Consider the following 14,065-nt stretch of genomic DNA (forward strand, 5'->3'; position numbering starts at 1 on the left):
CAATGTGCCTGCCATCAGGAGAAAATGCAACTGAAGTAACCTAATCATCATGGCCTTTGAGAGGATCCATGACACTCTGACCTGTTTGAGCATCCCACACTCTGACTGTCTTGTCATCAGATCCAGAGACAATGTGCCTGCCATCAGGAGAAAATGCAACTGAAGTAACCTAATCATCATGGCCTTTGAGAGGATCCATGACACTCTGACCTGTTTGAACATCCCACACTCTGACTGTCTTGTCACCAGATCCAGAGACAATGTGCCTGCCATCAGGAGAAAATGCAACTGAAGTAACATAATCATCATGGCCTTTGAGAGGATCCATGACACTCTGACCTGTTTGAGCATCCCACACTCTGACTGTCTTGTCACCAGATCCAGAGACAATGTGCCTGCCATCAGGAGAAAATGCAACTGAAGTAACATAATCATCATGGCCTTTGAGAGGATCCATGACACTCTGACCTGTTTGAGCATCCCACACTCTGACTGTCTTGTCATGAGATCCAGAGACAATGTGCCTGCCATCAGGAGAAAATGCAACAGAACTAACCCAAGAATCATGGCCTTTGAGAGGATCCATGACACTCTGACCTGTTTGAGCATCCCACACTCTGACTGTCTTGTCACGAGATCCAGAGACAATGTGCCTGCCATCAGGAGAAAATGCAACTGAAGTAACATAATCATCATGGCCTTTGAGAGGATCCATGACACTCTGACCTGTTTGAGCATCCCACACTCTGACTGTCTTGTCACCAGATCCAGAGACAATGTGCCTGCCATTAGGAGAAAATGCAACAGAAGTAACACGACCATCATGGCCTTTGAGAGGATCCATGACACTCTGACCTGTTTGAGCATCCCACACTCTGACTGTCTTGTCACCAGATCCAGAGACAATGTGCCTGCCATCAGGAGAAAATGCCACTGAAGTAACCAAAGAATCATGGCCGACAAGTCTGAGGAAACATTTCTCTGACCAATGTTCCATTTGCCCAATCTCCACAGTCAATGTCTTCTGAAATAACTTCAGAAAATGCAAAGAGACCTTTGAATTTTGTGGAGCAAATGGCAGTGCTGACAAATAAATATGTGGTGCTGCATTAGATATTGGTGCCAAAAATTCCATGACAAATCTATTTGCATCTTTTGCAAAGTCTGATAAGCTAGGTTTTGAAACCTACATCATTTTCATATCAGTATCATAGTAAATTATACATATCTTTACTCACCTTGCTCCAATTTGCAGTTGACAATAATAGTTGAGCAGCATGGTTTACAGTTCCCATCAAGCTCATAATTTCTAGCCAGTGTAAAAGATGGACCATCAAAAATGTCCCCAATGCTTCCTGAACTTTCAGCTGTAGTATTTTATCACAATCCTCCTGCAGATAGCTGGCCCAGAAGTAGCTTGCATGATCTAAGGCTGTAGATTTGATGCTCTCAAGGTGGTCATTGAGCTCTGGTATGTTTTTGTTCAAAATATAGGATGTTTTTAGATCAAAGAAGTTAAACCTTAGTTTTGCATTCAGAAGTTTCAAACAAGACCAAGCAAAGCGGAAACTATAGAATCGAGGATCAAGCCACAAGTCTTGAGAGTGCTCAAAATCAAGAAGAAAATCTGCCACTGACTGGTGGCAAATACGCAAATAACCTGCATCACTGATGGATAAAATTGGGCTGAGTTGACCCAGCATTGAATTTAGTAACACATCTTTTACTTCCAGAAGCTCAGTTAGATCTTTGATACGAAGTGGATTCTTTGCAATGATTATTGAACCCAGAACCAACTTTAAACTGGTTTTCTCTGGTTTTCTGAGACCTTGCAAAGCAACAGAAATAATCTGATGATACAGTATGTCAACAACATCAATTCCTTCTCCAGAATGAGCAGAAATGATATTTAGCCTCTCTTCAGGATCACCTCCATCAAACAAGATAAAATCCATTGCAGATTTAGCCCAGACAAATAGTCCAGCAGCTTTTCTCACAAGAAATGATATTTTGTCTGGACCAGGCCACTTTGGAGGCAACCAATTTGCCTCAGAAAACCTTGCAACAAAGTATTTTTCAAGGTCATCATAAGTCTGAGCAGAGACCTCATGTCCAGTATTCAGATTATGATAAACACTGACAGATCTTAGTCTACTCTGAATCTTAAGATAATTGCGGCTTGTAATGAGTAGTTTCAAAGATTTAGAGAGGTGAGACCAGGATACCAATGATGGCAACAGTTTCTCATATGAATCACATTCATCAAGAGCATCAACAACAACAAGAAGAGGCTCCACAGCAGCCCCAAAAACTTGTTGTAAAGGCTTGACAATAAGATGCTCAAATTGCATAGAAATATCAAGGCCTCTGATGTCAGCTTTCTGAGTCTCCAATGCCTGAGTGATAGACTTTCCGAAATCACTAGATCCTGAAGAAAAGTCCAAAGCAATACGTCTCCATAAGTTGTCTGGATCCCGAAGCTCAGCCTCATCACGACGGAAAAAGAATTTCCCAGAGAGACAGTCAAAATCAGCAACCACAGTTGAAGCAATTGTTGTCTTCCCAGAGCCAGGACTGCCAGAAAGCCAGAAAATATTAGGCTCATTCAGATCATTAACCCATGTGTTAATAAGAGTGAGCACATCCTTCCGGGTCCCAGGCATACACCTGTCTCTTACTTTGCCATGTGATGGAGCCTTGAGCTCTTGCAGCCATTTTTGTACCTAGATTGTTTATAAATGAATAAGCTAGTGATAGATTTTACCCAATTTATAACTTACATTTGACTGGTCAGCTATATCTGCTACCTTGGCCTCAAGTTCTCTGTTGTCATTGATATTGATCTATAGGATATCAATGGTGTCAAGAAAGGGGCATTTTAAACAAGCTGATTACTGACAATATTTGCAGAATTAAAGACACCATCATTGATTTGAAAATCATGTGCATGAGCAAACATATTTCCCTGAGATACTTCAGAAGGAAAAAAAGTTATCAAGAAATAATATCAGAAAGCAAGTTTGTACATACCATTTTCTGTAGTTGTGGGCCTTTCACCAACATTTCTTTTCTCAATAGACATATTGGGCTCAGTCATTATGGGACCTTCCTGAACATCCCTCTTGACATCTGTACAAATTAAAAAATAACACCAAGGTTGAATACTTATAACTTGACTCACTTGGTTCTTCCTCAACACTGAGACAGACATGAAAGTTGGGCTGAATAATCAATGAATGAGATGATAAAGAAAGGTGAATATGTATGATATACACTCACAAGTGCATTTAGTTTGACCTGGAAATCTGCAATATATTCTTGATCCTTTCTGAAATTGGCCAATCTCTTGTATGGATTCTGTTGTTGGATCTTGATCACTTCTTCTTTCAAATGGTCCAAAATGCTAGTGCATGACTTCAATCAAGGAGGTATCCACAATAAAACCAGTAAAACCACACACCCTCTCAAATTATCGAAATTGGGTTGCAACGTCAACAGGATTTGACTCTCATTGTATTGACAGGTAGCCTGAACAATTCCCGCCATCTTCTCAATGAAACTCGCAGAAAAAGTGGCCCAATCCTTCTTATTGATCTTGAATTTCTGACGTTGTCGCATAGATAGACGGATGGAATGGTTGAAGTAGGGACACACACCTTAACGATCCCAATGATGGCTAATGCCTCAACGACCGCTGCTTTCAGAGGTGGAAAGGTGTCGCCAGACACAGCGACAACCTCGAGCGCAGAAAGACCGCCGCCGCTGATCACTTGCAGAACGTCGTTTCCCGCGGGATTTAACCCAGTAGTATTCATATTGTTGGTGTCGTTGGTGTCGTTGGTACCGATAGTCGCGTTTGCGTTCATGATGATGGTGGTTGATAACAAGAATGTTAGAGCGTCAATCAAACGTCAATGACAATTGCCTTGAGGGTGTTGTAGTCATGTGACCACGACTCGACAAAATATTATAATGTCTTTTGTACCAAGAACTGCGACAGGAGATTATGGGTCAAGCTAGGTCCCCTTCCTACGATCTCTTAACTGCTCTTGCTACTGAAGGCCAGTTGCTCCCCCAAAGCACGGATCTGCACAATGCAATCCTCCCACTAACGCTACCGGTTGCTGTTATCCAAACTCACACCTCAACTCGAACTAACGCTCCCTTTTCGTTGTCCCACTGTCCCCACCCACAGGAACTCGAGACTACCGAACTCGGTAGCCGACCACGGCCTTCCACAGCACTAGATGTATGGCCTATGGCAAAGCCAAACCACGGTGCAGCATATGTATTTTCCCCCCTCATCCGTTCGGTCGTTACTGAGAAGCCACAGTGCCCCACGACGCAAACGAAACCCAGCTGCGGCCGTCTCGTCTGATTCAAATCCACGCAGCAATCCCTGCCCCACGACGACGTCGAACAACCACCGGAAGTTGACCTCCTTGATCGTATGTCACCCGTACGATCGTCCTCCGTCCCCTCTCTCGGATGCGAAGTGTCCGGCAATTAGCCGTTCCACCGCCCACCCAAGCATTGTCAATCCGGGGCGTTACACGTCACCTCGCAGGCCATCTGTTAATAAGAAGCACACTGCAGGTTTGAGGAATTGGAGCTCTAGATCGGACTGGTGAGAAAAAAGGAGCGGAGTAGATGAGATCTCACCTACCAAATCAAATCGATTGGCCTACCACAGCCGGGCCCCATATAGTGCTAACGAGCTGAATGGAAGACTGAGATGCCCAGTCCCCGAACAACCCGCGATATTCGAGATCATGGCCCCGCCGAACAGGTACTATCGATCCAACTTGAATTCTGGAAACCTGAGGGCACATCAGCAACGGCTGAGATTTTAACATTGAACGAACCTACATCCTCCAAGTATCCGACGATCCCTCGTGTCCACGGTCATCTGCCACATCAGTCCACAGGGTTGTGAGGCTTGTCAGGTGATGATCTTTGAATGCTGTCTCGTTTTCTTGAACTCCCTAGTGGGCAGCGTGAAAAGTTGACCCTCGCCATCCAAAATGGTTTTAACTATGAGGAGGGTTAGATGAAAGCGACGAAGAGTCTAGATGATCCTTACCTGCGTTGAAGTAGCGGTAAAGAACCTCTCAGGAGAAATGGAAATGGGCGCCCGTGAGCGGATTGCGATACACAGACCTTGGTGCTAGATAATGTGTGTATGAGTGGAAGACGGATCTGAAAGACAGAATATTCCTCACCGTTGTTCATCGGTCCATCAAGATCATCTACACATCTGAGATTAGTGCACTCGATAGCGTCCTGTAAGCTTCATTGGTGGAAATCGCGGCCATGGCCTTCATTGAAAAACGATGAGGATGCGGCAAAAGGAAAGGAAGAGTGTTGGGAGGCGTGTGGCAGACGAACCGACATCGGAAACCCCAGGATCGCGGCCTGTTAGAGGCAGTCGAAAGTCTACGCGAAAATATTGTCCAGAAACAGATGAGGACGTCGAAATAGTCACGTCAGATTGATTCTGGAGTGACGAAATGAGATGAGAATGTTAGCAGATGAGAAATGAGGACGTACTCATTAGGTGGCATGGTGTCGAGGGGGTGGCTCGACAACGCCTTATCCTGAAACGGCGCGATGGGCCAGACGATGGGCCCTCACGCGCACGTAGAGCAGAGAAGGTGAGCATCCTGGCCAAATCCTGGCTAGGAGAGTGATGGTTGTGACGAACGAAGTCGTGATTGATCTTCTCAGGTTGTCAACCAGCACACGTGACGCTCTCCCAACGCCACGATTTGGCCACGATGGAAGAAGTTGAACCCTTCCCTAAAGGCGTGGTAGTCTCATCAAGCGCCGAGCAGACTGCTAGTATTTGATCACGAATTTTTCTGCACACGCAAGAGCTGCTGTATAGATGGACTTATTATTAGTTTGAGCGGCTCTTCCTGGGCTCCTTCAAGCTATAACACCCGCATTTCATCCGAATACTTACCAGAAGTGGCTTAGCAGACTGATAGATAGATAGCAGAGTTCGAGAAGAGTTGTGTGCTACATAAATACCCCACAACCTTCCCTAATAGACTCTACTTCTACCCATCTGAATCACTAGCACCCATGGCCGAACCAGAACCTGCACAACCACCACCAGAACAAATAGGCGTCGTCTACACTCCCTTCACCGATCCTCAACTTAATCCGCCGGACGCAAGGGATATCATCAGGAAAAACGTGCCTCAGGGGATTTACTACGACGTATATTCATTCGACTTCGTCCGCATCCAATGGGTCGACCTTATTAACAACATCAGATATCGCGTCGTCACTAAAGCGTATTTTGCGAAGCTCCTCCATTCATCGGCTCGCCCAGGTGTGTCGATCACCAAATGCGCGTTAGGGCTCGTCTTTTTGTCGGTGGCTGATGGATTTAGGTAAGTGTTTCCTGTCTCCTCTTTCTATCTTGCAACTCGTAGTCTCACGTCCTTGCCGTTGGAAAGCCCTATAGGAGAATACCTCTACGTCCTTGACCTCTCCTCATTCCGAGTGAGCGGGTACCAGCCTCGCCATGCAGTGGTTATGGGTTGGTTTCAGGAGAAAACGCCGCTTCCAGGACGGAACGGACGACTAACATACGAGGTCGATCTTTGTCCACGTACGATCCTTCGTCGAGTCGTCGAGTGCGTACATTCCTCTTCCTCTTCCTCACCACCCTTTCTTCTTCCGCTAACATCCCCTCTAGAAAAGCCAAAAACGAACTCAACCTCTCCTTCCTCATCGGCGTCGAATCCGAATTCATCCTCCTAAAACAAACGCACCCCATTGAAGCAGTGAACAATCACGGATGGTCCAACTCCGCCGCTTTGCCCTCCGGCTCCGTCGAAGCCAAGGTCTTGGAGGAAATAGCTGATGCCTTGAGCGCCGCTGAGATAGAGCTGCAGATGTATCATGCAGAAGCTGCCCCGGGACAATATGAAGTTGTTACGGGGCCGTTGGGTCCACTTCAGGCAGCGGACGCACTTGTGCATACGAGGGAGACGATTTACAATGTTGCTAGTAAACATGGGTTGAGGGCTACATTCGCTCCGAGAGTTTATATGGATAGCTGTACGTTTCTCTCCTCTCTACCATCCCATTATCTAACTAACTAAACCACGAACACAGGCGGAAGCGCAGCACACACACACATATCCATTCACTCCTCCTCCTCACCATCCCCTTCGACCTCCTCACCAAACTTGACATCCCTCGAAGCTTCCTTCCTAGCTGGGCTCCTCGCCCACCTCCCCTCCTTAACAATCCTCACACTCCCCCTCAGCGCCTCCTACAAACGCATGGTCGACGGTGCCTGGTCAGGGGGCACCTACGTCTGCTGGGGGACCGATAATCGCGAAGCTCCAATAAGGCTATGTAACGCCACCTCTCCCGCTTCCCGGAACTTTGAAGTGAAATGCGTAGATGGGACATCGAATCCGTATTTGGCGTTTGCGGGGCTTATAGCGGCTGGTGTGGAGGGTGGTGTGAAGGTCAATAGGGCACTTGAGGTAAGGGATTGTAGTGCCCATGGAGAAGTTGGGAAGACGGCGGCGGAGATGGGGGAGGAGGAGAGGGTAAGGTTTGGGATTACGGAGAGGTTGCCGTTGAATTGGGAGGAGGCACGGGAGGCGTTTAGGGGTGATGCGGTGCTTGGGGAGGCGTTCGGGGAGGCGTTTGTGAGGGGGTATCTGAATGTTAATAAGGTGCGGTTTCTGATTTTTGTGCTGGAGAGGACTAACTGGTTGTGGGGTGTTTTGTTTCACAGACGTTGAAGGAGAAGATGAGTGTGAAGGAGAGGTTGACTGATGGGCTTGATGAAGAGGCGACTTTGAAGCTTCTTGTTGAGAATTACTGATATCACGAAGTTTATGGAGAGCGCCACGGATTCCGTTATGCTGCCAGCTTTTTTCCAAACCTTGTACATATAACATGCAATTGTACAGTACTTGAACGTACATAGAAATACACGTAAAATAAGAGTACCAATAACGAGTAGAACAATATTAGTCTACATTGTGTCCGGAATCGTTGCAAACGATGTCCTCGAAAAAGTCTGTCTGGGGAATTCAACATTGGACGTCAAACTGAATCGAAGTGGCAGCGAATCAATCCCACCACAAGCTGTTCACCCCGAAATCTTGCCAAATATATCCAAAGCTCTCCTCAGCCCACCATGCATCCGCTTTTTCACCATCCTTCGTGAATTCCCCGTCGTCGTCGCTGCCCCAGCAGTCGCAGAGGTCGTCGTCGAAGCAGCCAACGGATTCCCACAAACTTCCGCATACACACAGTCCCTCCACGCCGCATACATCAACACCACAAAATTCTGCCCCTCCGGACTACCAGAAGTATACGGGGTCGTGTCGTGCCAGTTCAGCGGGTTCACTGCTGGGGTTGCTATTCCTGTTTTTGTGATGTGTGGGTTGCCGGAGGCGTCGTAGGCGCCTAGGACGGCGCGGATGTTGTCGGCCCAGGATATGTAGCTGGAAACGGAGGAGGAAGAGGTGGAGTTGGAGGAGTTGGAGGAGGAAGAAAAAACGTCGGGACGGAGAACAGCCATTCGATACGCTACGCTCGCCAACAGCGTACTCCCCGAAATCTCAGGGAACCCCTGTCCATCACCACTCGTATCGTTCAAATAATTCCTCAACAACCCAAAACTCATCGGCGAGCTCATCGCGCCGTCTAATATCTCCTTGATGTACCCTGTCAACCCCTCCACCGCATCCGCCTGCGCAGTCCCATTGAGTTGTTGCGCGAAAGGGGATTTGAGAAACGTAGCGAGGACGCGTGTCATCCCAGCTGCGGCCCACCCGTTCCCCGTCGACCAGAGTCCGGTGTCTTGGTTTTGGGGACCCATGATGTGCATCCACGCGCCGCCGCTCGAAGGTTGAAGGACTTGTCGGTAGAGTTGGCATTGGGTGTATGATTGGAGGAGGATTGACGCGTTTTGGGTGTCTGCGCCGTAGTAGGCCAGGAATGGTGGGACCATGTACACGAAGTCTGCCCTGGGCGCATGGGGTCAGTACTTGATGATGGAAAAAATGGGAAGAGAGGGGTACCAAAGCTCAGCAACGTCCGGACGATGCGATATCGCCCCATTCGACCATCGTGGGATCTGCGTGAGCAGCGCATCCACCGTCTCCTGCGCAGCAGCCGTATACTCCCCATCCAACTTACCCAACATCACCGCACTCACTCCCAAACTCGACGGATCACCCGCCGCACCGCTGCCCGCACTCAACGCCGCATACCCCGTCCCAAAATCCACTTTCGACGATGCATAGTTCAGAGCGATCACCCTCGCTGCTGGTAGCGCTGGTATCGGGAACGGGGTCGTGCCAAAGACGGAGAATTGGGGCGTGAAGAGTTCGAGTTGGGCTTCAGCGGATGTGCCGTATTCCCAGGAGTAGCGGGGGAGGGATTGGGCGAGGGAGAGGACGTTTTTGATGGAGAAGCCTGGGTTGTAGGGGAGTGGGTTGTAGGTTGTTAGCGTTGCGGAGAGGAGGGCGATCGTGTTGAGGATGGTGTTGTTCCCCGCCATTGCAAGGCGGTGGTGGCGAGGAGATCAACGTCGAGGGCGTCAAAATAACGAAGATGGCAATCACTGTCAACAACACGTTCCTGTCAACCACTACTTATAGTAGTTTGTGCCTGGTAAGGATTTCAATTTGGAGACCTCGTGTATCACACTACTCACGGTGGAATCAACGAATCATAGCGAATCATTGCCTCAGTTGAAGAAATCGCGCAGTCCCCAGCGCCGGCGGCCGATGGAACTTTGAAAGAGTGATGGACGACAACGATCAAGAATTTCGGGTGACGGGCAGAAGCAAACTGAAGGTTGGACGAAAGCTTTCAAACACCAGTGTGTCAGGGGCATCTGAGTGATATCCGCTCATGATCACCACCAACTTCGACATCTTTAGGACAGTATCATCAGTGCTTCATATTCGTATTTTCTCTTCTCGAGACTTCATCCTTAGCCCACAATGCACAGACTTCCTCCGAGGCGCAACATCGCTCGGTATCCTAAACTTCCGAACGCTCGTTTTTCAACTGAAAAAAGCAATAGACTGAGACAGACAGTAAGGGCCCTAGACTTTGAAGCTACCAACTTGGTGAACTACCTCACGAAGACGTGGCGAGCTTCCGTTAATATCAAAATAAGAATTCTCAGTGGTGCGTCGTTTTTAGTATAATCTATTATATAAAATACAACGTCCTCTTAGATTGCCTTTCTGTTTCTAAGAGAAATCCTCGATACAGTGATGGACCGTCTCCTCAATGGCGACAAGGCTAGCAAGCCCAAAGAAAACCTCGCTCTCTTTCGTTTCTCCAACTTTCCCCAAGCCAACCCCGCTTATTTCCCACCATATCCCACGGAAAGTATAGGGTGTTTCGCCTTGGGCGCCGCCTGATATTAACATGGAGTCGGCCTTCAAGGGGGGGTTCAAGTCCCACCAAGCCGTTGCGACGTCACGGTCCCCCCTCGGCCATCTGTACACCCTTATGATTCTCACGGGCCTCGTCCTCTGTTCTTCCTGTGCACATTATTGAGGATGTCTTAACCACTGCCTTGACGTTACTTCAACAAAATTTATCAACACATTTTCTTGCCTACTTCCAGGAAAACACATTACTTCCGAACGTTCAACGATGGTTAGGAATCCATGTACTCCCCCCTGCTCACTCCATTGAAATCAACAACCAGAGGAAACGCGCTGACCACTGCACTTCTTATTATCATATCCAAGTCACCATTCTCCGGCGAAGTAGAAGTAAGGCGCAAGTTTCGTAAGGTCCAGGTGCCGGGAAACGAAAGGATGCCCATCTCTTCACTGAACTGGAAATGTAACTTGAGCAACGAACAGGTAGAAAATAACTGCACAGACGAACCTGGGAAGAATCGCTAGGATAAAATACATCAAAACCATTCTCGTGATGTGTGACCTTACGGAACTTGATACTGAGATCCTCGAGATGTGCAAGGTTGTGAGATAAAAGATGAAGAAGCTGGGGGCTCAAAAAGAGAGCATGGACGGCAAGCTTTCGAAAATTTGACTTGTTCACAAAGCCTTGTGTGAGCTCTTTCAAGTCGCCCAATGTAAAGAAACCAATCCCCAAATCTAGATAGGTCAGGGTATTGGTGTACTGGTGCACACACTCCACGAACCCACCCACGACGTCGTCAAAATACTTGTATATTTGTATTGTCAGATTTTTCAAGCGGGGAAGGGGTACCTGAAAACAAGGTTGTGTGGACCAAAGGGGGCTGGGGTAAAAGATGCCGCGGAATGAATTAAATTCGATGTTCAGCTTCTGGAGTTGTTGTGAGTTTATCTGCAAGAATTTATGCAGACCGCTCAAGTTTTGGACTTCAAGGTCATAATACGTGTCGACGAACGCGAAGCTCTTTAGCAGCGGCATTGGCGCAAGTTCCCGGAGGACCAATCCGTCTAGATTAAATGGTTCCAAAGCGCTCATTGCGAAAAGGGTGAGTTTCTCGCAATGGTTGTTGATGAACTCAAGCAATGAGAAGTCAATGATGCGCGTGCGGTTCGTGGTTTGGTATGCGACGAATATATCGATGATGAGCTCTTCCAGGTTGTCAAGTTTGATGGTACCGATGGTATTAGGGATCACCTCCAAGGAAACGGATAAGTGAAGGTGTCGTAAATTCGATCCAAATGAACTCCATGCAGCCAAAATATACGGTAGGATGAACTGTCGGAAATTAAGAGTATAGCCAATGGGTTCGCATAGCAGATGGTATCTTGTCACTGAGGACAAATTGGCCAGAATCGCTAGAAGTCTTTCGGACGCGTAAGTTTGAGCCGTTCCACTTGAGCTTTTTGAGCCCCATAAAGTGTATGTGAGCCTTTCCCACCATTTTCTGCGCCGAGGAGCGACGGGAAATTCTCCTGACGGAAAAGGGCAGATATGGAGCTCTCGGACGTATTGCGCAGCAAATTTGCCGCTACAAAGAGAGATGTAAGCATTATAATAAGTCAGTGAGTCCTTTCATAGAACGACGAACGTGAGACGTTGGAAAGAACGGATCGTTTGGGCGGCTTCGACGTTTTTGATGTAAACACATCGATAGCGTTCCTCCATAGCAATTAAAAACAGTGGGCGGCTGACGGCATAAAGATTTTTGACTTCTTGCGAGGTCAGAAAGCTGGCAATATTTTGCCAGACCTCATAGGGTACATCCGCAACGATACTTTGCATTGACAACGTTCGGGCAGTCGATGGTGAACGGAGGCAGCTGAGGATAAGTTGTGACTGTGACCTGGACCAGGCTGTGTTGTCAACATGGACATCGGTCAGCTTATGTAACCCCGCCGAGTTCCTCACCCATTCCTCACCCCAATTCCTCACTCTCTATTCACGTTCATAGATCAAGTCATTCGAGTTCACTCTAGTCCTATCTGCAACATTCTAAGAGAGGCAACCTGCCAGCAAAACCATCTTACCGGTCAGGCTCAGTCACCAGGGCAAATTACAAATCACGACACTGGCTCAGAATCTCTCACCTTGCTCTCACCTTCCATTAAAGTAGCTATGAGCTCCTCTTCATCCGATTTGAAGCCCAAAGATGCAAAACCTTCACAAGGTATTCAACATTCTGGCGAAGGCGTGTCGGATGTTCGAAGAGGTGGACTTCCAGCGCCGGTGAGTGCTCACAACTAAATTATTACAACCCGGCCTCCCTAATCAAGGTATCGGTTGAACAGCCATCCCCAATGATTGGACTTCGTTACTGTGCGCAGTTGTCTCCTAATTCTACTAGCTTTTATTAATGGTATCTAGGAGTGCAGTATACTACCGTCTCTATACAACTCTGGGAGCAATGAAATCGAACAACCCAATCTACGTCAACGATCCGTTCATCAGCCGTACTCTTGCAAGACTGATTACACCACCTCACACCGCTTTACTCGTGAAGAATCATCTTCTCAAAATCGAAGGCTTCGCCAGGGAGACCCCCTGCACTCTTTTTGAATCTCTCAGCAACCAGACCGCGATTGAGGATAACTCCACTCGCCTCTCAATCAAGGGCCAATCCGGCCCTGGCTTGACTGAAGACGACCCCGTAGCTCTTGTCGTCGAGGTGCAGGACATTGAAAATCGATCGGCGAGCGAAGGGCAGCCAAATGCCCTACCCGATGCTAACCTACATTATCGTGTGTACTCGTGACTTGCTAGGTTGTGATAAGCGTTACTAATTTCAATTTCGTTCAGTTTACTACCGAATTTATGACCCAGACGGCGCGCTGGCTTCCAGAACGTCTTTCGATCGCACTGATGATTTTCTAGGTCGAGTTGATACGCGGTCTATCGCACCACCTCACTCTGTAGCGTCGGTTGAGGCTTATATTAGGAGTGCTGAGGGAATAGCGAACACAACCATTCAGATGTTTGAAAACACGAGCGGCGGCTCTCCCCTGAATGACAGAATCTTACCGCTCTTTTCTCAGGACTTTCCAGGCTCTATGAAAGATGAGCCCATAGCCGTTGTTTGTGAGGATGTGCTACTAGTAGTCGATCCGAGGTTGTTTAAGCCGATCAAAGTCAAGACAACGTTCCGTAAGTGCCAACAATAAATTTTGCGGTTTCCAAGACATTCCAACACTTGCGGTCGCCAGGTCCCAGTGACGCCAATCTCCCACTCTGGCTTTCCATTACAGCAGGAGATACGCTGCACACAGATCTTGCGAAGATGAACATGGCTTATATTGGCGGTATACGTAATCAGCCCTTCGCGATTCCGTCTATCAGCATTATGCTAATATACCTTTTGTTTTTGAAGAGTCTTGCAGCGGCTACATGGCAATGAACTCCGCTGGACAGGAGGGATGTAAGCTTTTTTCTCTCTCTTGTTAAAACAGGGCGTAACAACCAACATCCAATAGTTGTCATGGACTCATTCCTCGAATCAGCGGAAAGTTTGTGAAGATCTCAGGGCGTGGAATGCGATCAGGATGTATAACTTTAGACTAAGAAATAATTGTTTTCAGAAGCAAGATCGAGGTCAGAACCGCAAGTATCTCAAGGA

At 47.6% G+C, this 14,065-nt stretch overlaps 5 protein-coding genes across 5 annotated transcripts; 2 read left to right on the forward strand and 3 right to left on the reverse strand.

The window, feature by feature from the left end:
- Positions 1 to 40: 40 nt before the first annotated feature.
- LACBIDRAFT_299706 (uncharacterized protein) lies at positions 41 to 3,866 on the reverse strand (the record flags this gene model as incomplete). Its single annotated transcript, XM_001882628.1, has 10 exons — positions 41 to 159; positions 211 to 1,186; positions 1,239 to 2,723; positions 2,781 to 2,843; positions 2,900 to 2,973; positions 3,031 to 3,129; positions 3,182 to 3,221; positions 3,280 to 3,403; positions 3,461 to 3,603; positions 3,657 to 3,866. 10 exons carry the CDS (start codon positions 3,864 to 3,866, stop codon positions 41 to 43), a joined length of 3,333 nt encoding a protein of 1,110 aa, XP_001882663.1.
- Positions 3,867 to 6,546: 2,680 nt separating this feature from the next.
- On the forward strand, positions 6,547 to 7,775 carry LACBIDRAFT_236175 (uncharacterized protein; the record flags this gene model as incomplete). The annotated part of the gene is made up of 3 exons (XM_001882477.1): positions 6,547 to 6,647; positions 6,710 to 7,074; positions 7,132 to 7,775. 3 exons carry the CDS (start codon positions 6,547 to 6,549, stop codon positions 7,773 to 7,775), a joined length of 1,110 nt encoding a protein of 369 aa, XP_001882512.1.
- A 353-nt stretch (positions 7,776 to 8,128) lies between these two features.
- LACBIDRAFT_299709 (uncharacterized protein) lies at positions 8,129 to 9,547 on the reverse strand (the record flags this gene model as incomplete). Its single annotated transcript, XM_001882629.1, has 2 exons — positions 8,129 to 9,011; positions 9,066 to 9,547. The coding sequence occupies 2 exons, from the start codon at positions 9,545 to 9,547 to the stop codon at positions 8,129 to 8,131; spliced, it is 1,365 nt and encodes a 454-aa protein (XP_001882664.1).
- Positions 9,548 to 10,666: 1,119 nt separating this feature from the next.
- On the reverse strand, positions 10,667 to 12,237 carry LACBIDRAFT_299710 (uncharacterized protein; the record flags this gene model as incomplete). Its single annotated transcript, XM_001882630.1, has 3 exons — positions 10,667 to 10,849; positions 10,903 to 11,983; positions 12,044 to 12,237. The coding sequence occupies 3 exons, from the start codon at positions 12,235 to 12,237 to the stop codon at positions 10,667 to 10,669; spliced, it is 1,458 nt and encodes a 485-aa protein (XP_001882665.1).
- An 84-nt stretch (positions 12,238 to 12,321) lies between these two features.
- On the forward strand, positions 12,322 to 14,031 carry LACBIDRAFT_294598 (uncharacterized protein; the record flags this gene model as incomplete). The annotated part of the gene is made up of 7 exons (XM_001882478.1): positions 12,322 to 12,331; positions 12,407 to 12,681; positions 12,800 to 13,193; positions 13,252 to 13,596; positions 13,656 to 13,757; positions 13,820 to 13,867; positions 13,923 to 14,031. The coding sequence occupies 7 exons, from the start codon at positions 12,322 to 12,324 to the stop codon at positions 13,961 to 13,963; spliced, it is 1,215 nt and encodes a 404-aa protein (XP_001882513.1). The 3' UTR covers positions 13,964 to 14,031.
- Between the last annotated feature and the right edge of the window lie 34 nt (positions 14,032 to 14,065).

The sequence above is a fragment of the Laccaria bicolor genome, genomic scaffold (genome assembly GCF_000143565.1).
Source record: "Laccaria bicolor S238N-H82 LACBIscaffold_17 genomic scaffold, whole genome shotgun sequence".
Lineage (NCBI taxonomy): Eukaryota > Fungi > Basidiomycota > Agaricomycetes > Agaricales > Hydnangiaceae > Laccaria > Laccaria bicolor.